This window comes from Danio rerio, chromosome 13, assembly GCF_049306965.1.
Source record: "Danio rerio strain Tuebingen ecotype United States chromosome 13, GRCz12tu, whole genome shotgun sequence".
In the NCBI taxonomy this organism is placed as follows: Eukaryota; Metazoa; Chordata; class Actinopteri; order Cypriniformes; family Danionidae; genus Danio; species Danio rerio.
The window spans coordinates 20,140,865-20,155,539 of record NC_133188.1 but is presented as its reverse complement, the minus strand read 5'-3'; the positions used below and the strand labels follow the sequence as shown (position 1 = coordinate 20,155,539).

At 34.7% G+C, this 14,675-nt stretch overlaps 1 protein-coding gene across 3 annotated transcripts in view; it reads left to right on the top strand.

The window, feature by feature from the left end:
- Positions 1–14,675, top strand: part of alox5a (arachidonate 5-lipoxygenase a) — a 43,299-nt gene that overhangs the window by 3,227 nt on the left and 25,397 nt on the right. For all 3 annotated transcript variants that reach the window (XR_012388640.1, XR_012388639.1, NM_001303262.1), the window contains 2 exon segments: positions 2,829–3,027; positions 3,109–3,190. Coding sequence is in view for 1 of the 3 variants with exons in the window: in NM_001303262.1 (NP_001290191.1) it covers positions 2,829–3,027; positions 3,109–3,190 (281 nt within the window). In the remaining 2 variants the exon portion in view is untranslated.

The window sequence follows — 14,675 nt, the reverse complement described above, 5'->3', positions numbered from 1 at the left end:
TCCTAAGTTATGCTTAACAGAGCAAGGAAATTTTCTTTATTTTTTCTTTTGGAAAAAATCTTATTTGTTCATTTCGGCTAGAATAAAAGCAGTTTTAAAATAATAATAATAATTTTAAGGTCAAAATGATTAGCCCCTTTTAAGCTATTATTAACAATCCATCATTATACAATAACTTGCCTAATTACCCTAAACTGCCTAGTTAACGTAATTAACCTAGTCAAGCCTTTAAATGCCACTTTAAGCAGTATAGAAAAATATCTAGTAAAATATTATGTACTGTCATCATGGCAAAGAAAAAATAAATCAGTTATAAGAAATGAGTTATTAAAACTATTATGTTCAGAAATGTGTTGAAAAATCTGCTCTCGGTTAAACAGAAATTGGGCAAAAAAAAAAAAAAAAAAATGGAGGCTAATAATTCTGACATCAACTGTGTATTTGTTTTTCCTTTCCAAGAAATCCATTGACAGTTTATCTAAAATACCTCAAAGCTGAAATCAATTGAAAGATTTAAGATCTTTTCTAAAATGTTATGTATACCTTTCTAAAAACATCTAATATTATTACATCACCTAAATATGTGAAAATGATTAGCATCCTGTGGTCCTTAATGCCTCCAGCAATTTGAGTTTCAGTAAAATGACGTTTACTGTTTTGGAGTAAGAAAAAAAAAAACATATATTCAGCAAAATTCTCTCCAATAAAAAGAGCGGGAAGTTAAACGTTGTAATTTACACTCACCGGCCACTTTATTAGGTACACCCAATGTTAATAAAAGTCTTTTTTTTCTTTTTTTCAAAAATAAAAACATTAACCACAAACTGCTCATATTTACTGATATTTTGTGGAAATAAGTGATATATTGTAAGTGTGGAAATTAAAGGGTCCTAAAATTATATTCCATTGAGTCAAAAATGAAGAGGATGTATGTATTAAACCGAGGTTTATTTACAGTATTAACTAATTTCGAGAGGATCTCATGCTTATGATTGTTGCAACCGGTCCCACATTATTAAATTTATGATTCACTAATCAGACGATTCCTAAGCCGTTTTAAATACCCTAAGTTCCATATCACAGCCATCTTCGTTTTGAAGAATCCCTCCTTCCACCCCTACTCCTCCTTCTTTCCTAGATGGGTGGCACGGTGGCCCAGTGGTTAGCACTGTTGCCTCGCAGCAAGTACGTCAATGGTTCTAGTCTGGACAATAATTTGATGTCAATATATATCGCCACTGAATTTTTTTCATTAACGGTGATATGAATTTTAAACCCATTTCCAGTATTTCTACATACATTTGCATATATATATATTTTATTATATGTAAGATCTTATACATTGTATCATTTGTCACTGAATGACTTTCAGTGCTCAGCCGTAAAGAGTGTGATCATGTCACTTGCGTAATGCTGTACATCACAGACACAATGTCTGCGCTCAGCAGTTCTCTCCATCGCAGTCTCGTAGAAAGTTTTAGCTACAAAATGAGTGCCCTGAATACAGATGTGTATATACAAGCTTCCACAAGTAAGAATGCAGACCACTTAGTTGATGAGAGAGTAAGGACTAATGCAATGGTTTGAAAGTAGTTCGGCTTTTTAAGTTTCAATAAACTTATAGTTTCGGTGCTCTGCAAAATGTGAGGGAGAGCGATGCCGACTAGCATACCGCGGTGACTAGCATCGGGGACACATCAAATCTGTTCCACCCGATAGAACAATAATCGGTAACCTATGGCAAAACCCACCATGCAGCTTTTGCAGCAAAGTACAAGCTGAGCAAAAGCTGAAAGAAGGCGTGAGAAGCTCCAGCATAAACTGCAAACCTTTTACAAATGGCGAATAAGTCGTGTATGCTAAGTACGATAAATAAACTGTTCTCAGCAGTGCTGGATCTTGCTCTGGGAAATGTCAGATGGTCGTGTTTTGTGTAACTTGTGCATGATGTTTATGTGAGAGAGAGACTGTGAATGAGTCCGAGTGAAAACAGCTAGCAAAGCTGTGTGCCGTGTTGCCAGATGTTGCTGACTGATTCCATTTGGGTGGGTAACCGCCCAATCTGGCAGCAATAGTAAAGTGTATTGTGTACGCGAGCACACAAAAATGTAGTCACTTTTGTCTAATCAGCTTCCTCACGTTTACAATCACTCTCATTGATTGGTGATTATTGTTTCGTGCACAGCTGTGAGCAGCGAAAATAAATAATGACATAGTGGCCTACTAAATAACGTATGTATTTTCAAAAATGCCAGATGCAGTCAAGCATACATATACATATTTTTTTTAAACCAGAGTAAATCAGATAATGAGCCTGATTAAGGGAAGACGAAACCCTGAAGGATTTCAATCTTCCCTTATCAACACGTGCATATACACCTATAAATTACTCACAAATAAACCTATACTATGTTCAAACATGTTTGAAACTTGCGCATATACATATAAACTTGGTGCATGCATACACCCCCCCCCCCCCACACACACACAYATATATATATATATATATATATATATATATATATATATATATATATATATATATATATATATATATATATATATATATATATATATATATATATATATATATATATATACAGTTAAAGTCAGAATTATTAGCCCCTCTTTGATTTTTTTCTTTTTTAAATATTTCCTGAATAACGTGTAACAGAGCAAGAAAATTTTCACAGTATGTCTGATCATATTTTTGTCATCTGGAGAAAGTCTTATTTGTTTTATTTTAGCTGAAATAAAAGCAGTTTTTGTTCTCAAACCTTATTGTGTAAAATTGAATTTTAAAAGCATTTGGCATTTTGTGATTCAAGGTGGACTCATATGACATCAGCGTAGGAGAGGATCTTGGTGAAATTCAGCTGGTTAAAATTGAAAAGAAGAAATACTGGATGCACGACGACTGGTACTGTAAATACATCACGGTGAAGACACCCTATGGAGATTATGTGGAGTTCCCCTGCTTCCGCTGGTTGGTTGATGACAAAGAGGTGATCCTCAGAGATGGCAGGGGTACGTTCCCATTGGACATATCTCTTCCTGTAATACAGCATTCAATTTTAGTATAACATTTGGATGCTTGTTGTGTTTCAGCTCGATTGCCACAGCACGACAAGACCGGAGTGGCGAAACAGCACAGGCGCAAAGAACTGGAACAGAGACAGAAGACATACAGGTTTGATGCAACTTTTAAAATAAGGTCAACCACTGCAGCAGTTGCGGACATCAAGAAAAGGGATTTCCTCATATGTGCACTTGTGGTCGTCGATTATTTCATCATATAAAACATTAATTTCCCTTTTCTTTTCGATAATCTTATAAACATTACTGCTGAAGATAGATGCAAAAACTTCCACATTTTCTTTTATCATGCTCAGGTTCAGCAATTTCACATTCACATGCAAAAACCTCTAAGTGCCGTCTGTAATTATCTCCTAAAATATGCATTTTCTTAGCATCCTGTTCATTTTCAGTTGTTGCAGTGTTTGTAAGTAAAGTTTCATGTAAGGCAATGAAAATAACCTATTATTTGCCATGAAAAGTAGAATTGAATAACCTACACATAGAAACCTAAGAAATAAATCTGAAGAATCTGATGAAAATTTGCATCTAAACTCTTCAGATATACAGTCAAGCCTAAAATTACTCATACTCCTGGTATGTATATATATACCTTTATTTTGAACAGTATGTGTGTTTGTCAGAGATGGGAAGTAATGAAGTACAAATACTTTACTGTACTAGTTACTGTACTCAAATAGATTTTTTTGGTATCAGTATTTTACTCCACTGTTTAATTTTTGACAACTTTTTACTTTTAATCCTTTCATTTTTACACAAATATCTGTACTTTCTACTCCTTACATTTTTTTTAAACCACGATTGTTACTTTCGTTTTCATGTGTCAGGTGGCGCAAACTATGTTATTTCTTGTCATTGCACAATTTAAGCTCCTTTTTCAAGAGCTCATCCTTAGCTGATAATCAAAGCGTATTTGGCATGCTGTCCCGGGAGAGAGCCCTAAGCTTGTCAAGATGAAGATAACTGGAGTGAAAAACTCAGATTATTTATAATGCTTTCGTAATCATCTAATAGGGCAGATTACAGACCTAATATGGAGCCAGCCCTGTTGATCATAAGCACGTGATCCTCTCGAAATTAGTTTATGAATAAACCACACTTAATTCAATCAATCTATTTTTCGTCATTGCGTTCTTTATGTGGGCTAGTTTATGAAGATTACCATGAGAAAGACAACAATGCCAACTCAGATGAGAAAGAGGAAGTTGAATTTAACATGATGCTGCCTTGTTTACATTTTAGTACTAAAACAATCAAATATTTAACAAAAAATTTATTCGTTGAGGTTTATTTAGATGAGATAATTTAGTTATTTTCTAATACAGAGTTTATGCTGTCTTTTTCTTTTTTATTATACATTAAAAAGGGTCATATTTTGGTTTTGGGGGTCTCCAACAACAGGCCGATATGCATGCAAGGTCAACAAACACTTTCATTGCCTTATAATATGAATTTATTTTTTACATAATTATCCCAGAGACTCCCATATGATTTGTTCAGCGATTTATTTGTTCCCAAACCCTTCATTAGGGTGAAGCTATTCTGCGCCAATTGGATTAATGACAGCCTGTTGTGATTTTGACGACAGCTTTCAGCGTGAGACAGAGTGAAATGCCCAGCATGGCTGAATAACAATAGTGAAGTAGTCAGAGTGCAGAGAGTATGTGTAAGCATACGTACCAACACTCCTGGTTTTCCCGGGAGTCTCCTGTATCTCCCGTCTCCCTCCCGTTTTGTTATTTATCCCGGAAAACTCCTGTAATTTCAATTAATAGTATTAATCCACATAGTGGCAAAAGCTGAACTATTTTTAACCTTGACCACTGCACGTGTGTAGGAACAGCTGACGGTGGCCATAGCAACAACAAACGGCAGTGGAATGCGAGCACACAAATGCATTTAAATCCGCAAACAAATCGGCACACGTCACGTTTTCATCGTGGTATTAGACGCAACATGAGTTAACCAGATACAAAAGAGTTAACCAGATACAGTACAAGTGGTTACAAGTACCAAAACATAATTTGCAAGCTACAGAAAACAAGTAGGCAACCATTTTAATCGCACTTACTTACACTTGTGAAATGGAGAAAGAAACTGGTCCATAAACTGTGCACTGTAAAGTCCCACACATCAATAGTCTTTTCTAATCCTTCCTTTAACAAACAGCCGACGAATCCCCCGTTGTAAGCGTGTAGATTCCAGAAGCACTTATCAGAAAAATAAAGATAACACAGCACAAGGCTGGGGCTATAATGCTGAGGTATTTTTGCAAAAATGAACCTCAACCACTGACTCTTTACAGTTTCATCTTTGGGTAGGGAAAATAACACTAACTTTCCACTTACACTTCCAATAATTTCAAGCTGAGCACAGCGTCTTCACGTCTTGATTCAACCAAGATCTGCTACAATGCTTGTCTTCCTCTTTTTCTTTGCTACTGTGTTTGTGGGTGGGGTGCGCAGGTTTAAATTTTCCCGGGTTTGCGCGCATAACGATTGGGCAGGACTTAAGTTTTGTATTGACATCACGCTGAAATGGCTAAAGTCTCGTTACCATGACGATTTATTTGAAGCACTATGAGTCGACTCTTTCATAAATTAATTAAGTGTTTTAAACAGTGTACACTTTTAGATTTAAGCCTTAGCTGGATATTTCACTTCACTTAGAGCCATGTTACACACTACATTGAAGGTCATTTTCAAAAACCCATAATAGGGGCTCTTTAAATGTTTTTTTCGTATAGACCTATATTGTTGTCTTCATTTATTTTTTTTAACAAATAATTAACAACAGCAAAAGTAACTATACTGGGGAATTTATGAATAAAAATAGAATACAAAAGATCCTGAATTTATCACGTAAAAAAATCATGCACATGTTTTGTAGGTTGTAGTCACGCCTGTGTATGTTGTTTTTAAGGTAACCGGATATTTAGAGAAACTAAAACATGAAGTTGTAATGAATACTTTTTACTTAAGAACATAGTTCAGGCCATACTTCTTTACTTTTACTTGAGTACAAAAGTGTAATCACTACTTCAACTTTTACCAGAGTCGGTTTAAACATGACTATCTGTACTTCTATTTGAGCAAAAGATGTGTGTACTTTCACCATCTCTGGTGTCTTTTAGGATATCAGGCACTTTAATAAACAGTTAAATACCAAATTATTAACCCTAGTATATAAAAAAAATTCTAATATTTTCCCAAGTGTTGTTTAACACAGAGAACATTTTGAACACATTTTATACAGTTTCAATAACCAGTTTCTAATAACTAAACTCTTCTGTCTAAACTAACAGTAATACTTTCCTAGTTAAAAAAATTGCAAGATACTATTATTTAATTTAAAGGCTTAACTAAGCAGCCTACTCGAATGTTATCACTCGATTGAATGGGTGTTATCAGTGTTTATCAGCTGATAGATGTGGGCCAGTAGGGGCTTTCAGCTTCTACTGGTAGGCTCAGAAGGCTGTGATCGTCCATCCACATGGTTAATCAGCTATAAATCACATACGGCTGCAGATGAAAGTTAACAAAAATTATTTATAATATTTATATTAAATGTCCCATTAATTGTATTTTATTAACGTCTACCTCTAACCTCTACCCCAACCCTAAACCCAACCATCACAGAAATGTAAAACAGATCTGGATCTGGAGTCTTCTCTATTAGTATAGCTCATTAACCATTGGGATGGATGATTACAGCCTTCTGCACTTACTGGGCCATATCTATCAGCTGACAACCACTGATAGCGCCCATTTAATCGAGTGATAACATTTGAATCCGGTGAACTAAGTTAATTAGGCTAAGTGTGATTTATTAAGCAAGTTATTATTTGTCTTCAACTCTCTATTATTGTTCACACCATCATACCAGGTTAACATTTTTAACCTGGTATTAATTCTCTGTGCTCTAGTTTCAGCTTTTCTTACCATTTAACGTAATTCCCTGGTTAATTTTTTTACTTGCAAATCTGCAAAGCTTTCAGTCTTGGTTGTTATTAATAGCAGCAGCACAAAACCTATAAATAACTCTCTTCCACTCCTTTTTTTGAACCATTCTGACCATTGTTGAAAGAGTAAAACGCTCTCATTATGTATGTTTGGCGTTTTTCATTTTTCTCAAGATCTGAAACAAAACACAGCTTGTAAAAAATGTTCCAATGACTGCGCAAAGCAGTAAATATATGATTTAATATTAAGTTATTCAATAACTGTTGTTTCTGTTGGTGGCATGATAAAGCCACTAATGTAATATGTTTGAAAGCACAAAGTTTTAATGGTTAACTATGTCAATGTATATATAGTTGAAGTCAGAATTATTAGCCCCCTTTGAATTTTCACAAATTCCCAAATTATTTTTAACGGAGCAAGGAAATTCTCACAGTATGTCTGACAATATTTTATCTTCTGGAGAAAGTCTTTTTTGTTTTATTTTGGCTAGAATAAAAGCAGTTTTTAATTTGTTAAAAACCATTTTAAGGTCAAAATGATTAGCCCCTTTAAGCTAGATTTTTTTTCAATAGTCTACAGAACAAACTGTCATTATAAATTAACTTGCCTAATTCCCCTAACCTGCCTAGTTAACCTAATTAACCTAGTTAAGCCATTAAATGTCACTTCAAGCTATATAAAAGTGTCTTGAAAAATATCTAGTCTTAGTTTAACAGAAATTGGGGAAAAAATAAACAGAGGGGCTAATAATTCAGGGGGCTAATAATTCTGACTTCAACTGTATATATTGAATGGTATATGTAGTGGAAAGTATTACTAAAACATTGTTTTGTCTTCATTAGAACATATGCTGAAGCTATGATACTCTGTGAGTCATAAAAAAGTTTAACAATAATTTTCTGAGTAAAAAAACCCAATATGAATACCTGTGGTTTCTGACGATACACTAAAGTCCTTCTGTTACTTCTGACAAGGCAAGGCAAAGGTGAAACGATCCAAATGTGGTAAGAAATATTGATTAACAGTGCAATAGGAGATCCCTTCGCTAAGCCCGGTCCTCCTTAGTTACTGTTTCTACACCTGTCAAGCTTTCGTGCCTAGCATGTCTATTACAATATGTATGTGCCCGTGTTAGACATTCCCAGGGATTTAATTAGTCATTTTGGCGAACAGGTGAGATATCTGAGAAAGCCAGACAAAAAAGGCATTAGTGGCTGTATGCATTATAGGGGATATTCACGACATAATAAGCAACGATTAGAAAATAAATTTATCAAAATTAAAGCTAGGTCAGTCTAGCCGCCTCATACGCTGACCAGACAACAGTTTAGTTCATGCACAGCAGGAGAGGTGAAATTTAAAAGTGATCTAATATCACAAATTAAACCGTGATTTCCCCTTTTAGCCAAAAAAACTGATAGACTATTGTTGTGCAATGAAATATAGCATTACTAACCGACTAGAACACGCATGGACAGTGCTTCTACATAATTCATTCATAGAAAGCAAAGACAGAAAGGGGAAATTGGTGAATTTGTGCTGAATATTAGCATCATTGACCCGTAACATTGTACAGTATCTACTACTGCCAGTATGTTTGTAAGCTTTTTATACCGTTTCTACTCTAATTTGCAGTTAAGTGAAAAAAAAAAACATTTAAATGCAAATCAAAGTATAAATAACAAAAGTGAACGAATAGATTTTCCCTACCAGCAAATATTATCCAGACACCAAATATAAAAGCAGACACTAACCCGAAATAAAGTTGTCACCAATGACTAAATCTTTAAAAGACAAATGAAAACATTAGTGAATTGTAGCTCTGACATGGACATGAGGGATATAAATGACTGAAAAATAGCTGCGGGTGAAGTATTTTGATCACAAGTGCTCAGTTTGTGATCACATCGTAACATTGTTTTGTTTTGTTGATATGTAATTCACCACCCTGTCCAAACTTTTAGGATACCAGGGGCCCTACACTGTAAAACCAAAAAATCGTAAAAAAAAAAAAAGGTCAAATGACTGGCAGCTACGGCTGCCAAACAAAAACCATAAAATTACGGTAAAATTTCTTTGTTGAAATAAAGTGCAAAAAAAAATAAATCTACAGATATTTTCATTTAAATGTTTACAGAAAAACACTGTTATTTTACAGACTTTTTCTAGATTATTATGATCGAACATCATCAATAAAGTGTCTGCACTAAAAGTTCAAGAGAAAGCATTGTTATTTAAAAGAATTTTCCCAAAATCATTACGAATAAACACCTTAAATAAAATGCCAAGACATGCTCATGTCGTAATTTAACAGTTTTATTTTTGATCAAAAAAGTCTGGAAAAAACAACAAACGAGATACAACTGATTAAACTTCTCACAACTTTAACATTACAGTTATTCCATTTGATTGAATGGTATTTATGTAAAACATTCAACAGGCAAACAGACGTATGCAGGAAATCCAGAGTTATAACAGGCAACCGATCAGTCCTGGCAGCAAACAACATAAACAATTAACAAACAAAGCAAGGCAAAAAAAGAGAAACGCATCATAATGTTCACAGAAACCTTTTTACAAGACTAAGCAATTGTTGCTTGCATCTGTGCTTCTTTTAAAGTCCATGTAATCAGTTCATAATGGTCCTCCGACTGTGTGTGTGCAATCAGCGGAATCCAAAACAGGTGCATGTGAGCGCTCTTAGTAACTTTATTGGACGGATTTGATTGTAAATGATCTAGGAAAAGTCTGTAAAATAACAGTATTTTTCTGTAAACATTTTAATGAAAATATCTGTTGATTTTTTATTTTTTGCACTTTATTTTAACAAAGAAATTTTACCGTAATTTTATGGGGGTTTTTTGGCAACCGTAGCTGCCAGTCATTTGACCTTTTTTTTTATTTATTTATTTTTTACAAGTTTTATTTTTTATTTTTTACAGAGCAAGTAATTACTATTTATTACTTTAAATGTACATAATTTTTAAATGTACTTCAAAGAAACAGGAAAAAACTGAATAATACGCCAATTTTATTGTATAAAACAGACAAATTGCTGTAATTTGTCATTACTTATATGGTACATACAATAACAGTCAAGCTGTTAATTTACAGATATTGTTTGTAATTTTTACAAACTTTTGAATATAATTTAAAATAACAGAAAAAATACTGTATAAACAATACTGTAATTTCCCTGTATAAAAAACAAAAATGTCATTAATTTGTCTTTAATGATAAAGTACCTGAAATGAAAGTCAACCTACTAATTTAGTGAGATTGTTTGTCATTTTATCAAGCTTTGAATATAATTTGTAATGACAAAAAAATACTGTAAAAAATTTAGAGATATTTGCTGTAAAATTAGTTTTTTATTTTACAGTGTATCATACACCCGGCACAATGTGGCCCAAGGTGCGACGCAATAGTTGTTTGCTAGTTTCAGCTTGGCGCAAGAGTCGTTTTGACGTTTTGCGTCACGCTGTTTAAATAGCAAATGTATTTGCGCTCATATTAGCGCCCATAGGTATTCTGGTCTAAAAAGAAAGGCGTTCTGAGGCGCATTGCTGGTGTGTTGCTATTTTGAGAAACTATAATAGATTTTTCAATAGACCAGAACAAAGCTGGTCATTTGTCCAGCCCAGAGTGTGTTAGTTATGCGCCTTACACACTACTTAATACACACAAGATGTAGAGCAATACGCAAATATCTTTACATATGAAAATAATTAAAATATTGAGGATATATATAGGATATAATAAGGAAATATATAGGATATAAATATAAAGGATTAAAATTTTACAAAACATATTATTTTCTAGCCTACATACATTTTAAAACCACTGCCTTCATGTCTTCTTCATCTCGGGGGGCTTTTTCAGTTCATTCATAATAATTTACTTTTGTATAATAATATTATTATTAGCAGTATTATTTATTATATCCATATTTATATTTGTTTTATTAAAAACAAGCTTAGATTTGCTCACCTGTCAGGTTTTAAACCATGTGGGGCACAGCATGTGTTTTTAGGATGTAACTCAGTTTTTTGACCACATTTCGTTATTATTATTCATTTATTCGTTTGCTGGAAATTAGAACTGAATTTAGAAATAGTTTTGAAACAAATCTTTGCGCTTAACAAACAAAATTAATTATTTATCGGCTAATTGATGTCTGTGCGTGCAAGGTTTCCCTATCCACAAGAGCGCAAATGAAAGTAGATTATGAGATGCCTTATCTCTTATTCTCACGCTGCAGATGCTCGGTTTAACTGTTTTCTTGCTAGTGAGACGCTCAGTTTTTCCACATACAAAGTCGTCATGTAAATAGCAAATGCGCTTATGGCACGACGCAACTGACTCTTAAAGGGAATGGGAGATGACACTCTGATTGGTTTATTCTCAAAACACACCTATAACTCAACCCTTTTTGACCATGCGCCACGGCGCAAAGTGGATTTTTTCCTCCTTAAAATAGCAAAAGTGGATTCTGACACGCCCTGAAAGCGTTTGCACCCTGCTTTGCACTCTACTTTTGCACCCTACTTTGCACATGGACCGTCAAAATAGAGCCCCAGGTGTCAGATTTGCACAATCCATATGCATCACGCTTTGGCTTGTTCCCCTTACTCGAAAGCTTGACAGACTGCCAGCGCTTAGCTATAGTTGTCAAGCCTCGATTGGTGTGTGGGGGTTTTTGAGTGTGGCTTAGCGAAGGGTCAATTGCAAGTTGGAAAACAAGAAAGTTATCACATAAAAATGAGTCTGGAGACCTGGGCTAAAGCACAATAAAGTGTCCATTACTAAGTTCAAGTTAGCTTTTAATCACATGACCTTGAAAATTAGCAGGTAATGGCAGATTATAAAGTTATGAATTGCACGCTAATTTATGGTATTTCTAAGTGTAACAAAAGTGGATTTCTTAAAATAATGGTGGTTTTCGGGTGTGGCTTAGTGGTGTGTCTATAGCCTGATAGAACTGAAAGCCTATGTCTCTCCCAGAAAATTCCTATCCATAGCCAGGCCTCCTGAACATATGAATGCATATTAGACACTATCATTACAAAACAGCACATATGATTCACTTCATAAAACCTTTAGTGATTACAATAACTATAACCAAAGAAGATAGGATGCTAATTTTTATGTTATTCTCTGTCTGAACTGCATCCTTAAACACGCCGATGATGTAATTCTTTCTGCAAAATAGTACAATAATATGCGCAGAGGTATGCAATTTAATTTATTCACATAAGCAGGGACAGCCTATTGTAATTTTCGGAATGAACGTTTTGATTGGACAAGCTTACAGAAACTTACAACAAGCAAAACAAAATTAGATTCTGAAGACAATCACTCGTTTCACCTTTAACATAAGTACAAAAGCACAAGCAGCACAGGTAAGCCATGAAAACAAAGAACAAGGAAAACCTAGACATGAGAAAACTTCACCAACAGGCCAACAAGAGTGAAACAGCAGGGCTTAAATATAAAGAGCAGACAAAAGGCTGAAAGGTGGAGGAGACAATGAGTGTCCAAGGTCACTAACTGGGGTGAGTGAGAGTGAAACGCAGTGAAAACACAGGGAGAACTGAGAACAAAGCAAAGCATGGGACATGGGCAACACCTTATTACACCTGTGCAACTCCAACTGAACATGATAACCTTTAATGCCTCTGCAGGGTCTTCGTGTTAGTTCTTGTCAAACGTGAGCTGACATATTTTGTTTATAAAGAAAATGGAGGACCCATATGGTTGTGTTGACAATCAAAATGGTGGTCATTTGTGGTTTCCTTTCGATTCTGCAAAGAGTTGTAAACAAACAGAATTAGTTTGTGTTCAACAGAAGAAAACAAATGGGGAAGAAATTCAAATTTTTAGGATGAACTATCACGTTACTCACAAAACTAATTTTTCAGCAGTTACATGATACCATTGCTTCCGCAAGTCTGACCACACTAGGACATCCTGTTTTTAAAAGTATAAACTTTTATTCATGTTTTAATTATGATATTAATATTGACAATATTCTCATGGAAATCTTATACATTGCTAGAAAAGAACAATCATTCATTCATTCATTTTTTTTATCAGCTTAATATATTCAAATATTTAAATATTTGACATTTTCTCAGCCTCTTTTTTTGTGTTGAAATATTTTACTTTAAAGACCAGGAAAAGGACTTATTCTTTTTTTTTTTATATATAAAAGTGATATTATTGAACATGCACACTGGAGCCTGGGGGGCTAATAATTCTGACTTCAACTGTGTGTATGTATATACATATGTTTAATGTTTTAGGTAATATGTTTGATCACACATTTGTAATTAAAATGGTTTAAATACATTTGTACTGTAAATGTCATGTGATATATTTTATATATGTGAAATTCAAAGATGATCCCTCGCTCTGTATAAAAATAATTGACTTTACTTAAAATAAGTTGGTAAACCTGTTGCTTTTAAAACGATTAGTTGACATTACTTAAAAATATGAGTAAACCCATTGCATCATTTTTAAGTAAATGAACTAGGACTTACAAAAGTTAAATCAACTTAACAGTTCCAAGTTACAAAAATGTTAGTAAAACCACTGTCTTACAATTTTTATGTAAATTAACTCATTCATTTTCTTTTCAACTTAGTCCCTTTATTAATCTGGGGTCGCCACAGCGGAATGAACCGCCAACTTATCCAGCATATGTTTTACGCAGCAGATGCCCTTTCAGTTGCAATCCATCACTGGGAAACATCCGCACACACTTATTCACACTCATACACTATTGACAATTTAGCTCACCCAATTCACCTGTACCGCATGTCTTTGGACTGTGGGGGAAACCAGAGCACCCGGAGGAAACCCACTTGAACACGGGGAGAACATGCAAACTCCACACAGAAATGCCAACTGACCCAGCCAAGGCTTGAACCAGCAACCTTCTTGCTGTGAGGCGACAGCACTAACTACGGGCCATCGAGTTGCCCTTTGTAAATTAAGCATATGCAGAATTTTAAAGTTATAGTTAAATCAACTTAATAGTTTGAAATTAAAATGGATTTACTTCAATTTGCCACTTTTAAGGCAACAAGTTTACTCACTTTTTTAAAGTAAAGTAAATAATCACTTTTTAAGAATGTCATATATGTAAATTGCATGCATTGCCATTTATCAGAGGAGTGACATGGTGGCTCAGTGGTTAGCACTGTCGCCTCACAGCAAGAAGGTCGCTGGTTCGAGCCCCAGCTGGTTCAGTGGGCATTTCTTTTTGGAGTTTGCATGTTCTCCCAGCGTTCGCTTGGGTTTCCTCTGAGAGCTCTGGTTTTCCCCACAAGTCCAAAGACATGCGCTATAGGTAAATTGAATAAGCTAAATTGTCTGTAGTGTTTGTGTGTGAATGAGTGTGTTTCTCAGTACTGGGTTGCAGCTGCAAGGTCATCCCATGTAAGACATACGCTGTATAAGGTTGCAGTTCATTCCGCCGTGGCCACCCCTGATGAATAAAGGGACTGAGACGAAGAAAAATGAATGAATGCCATAGTTAAGATTTATAAAGTTTTGGTGCTGTTGTAAGAGAAATGATATATAAAATTTGTAACGTGATGTTGTGCTTCA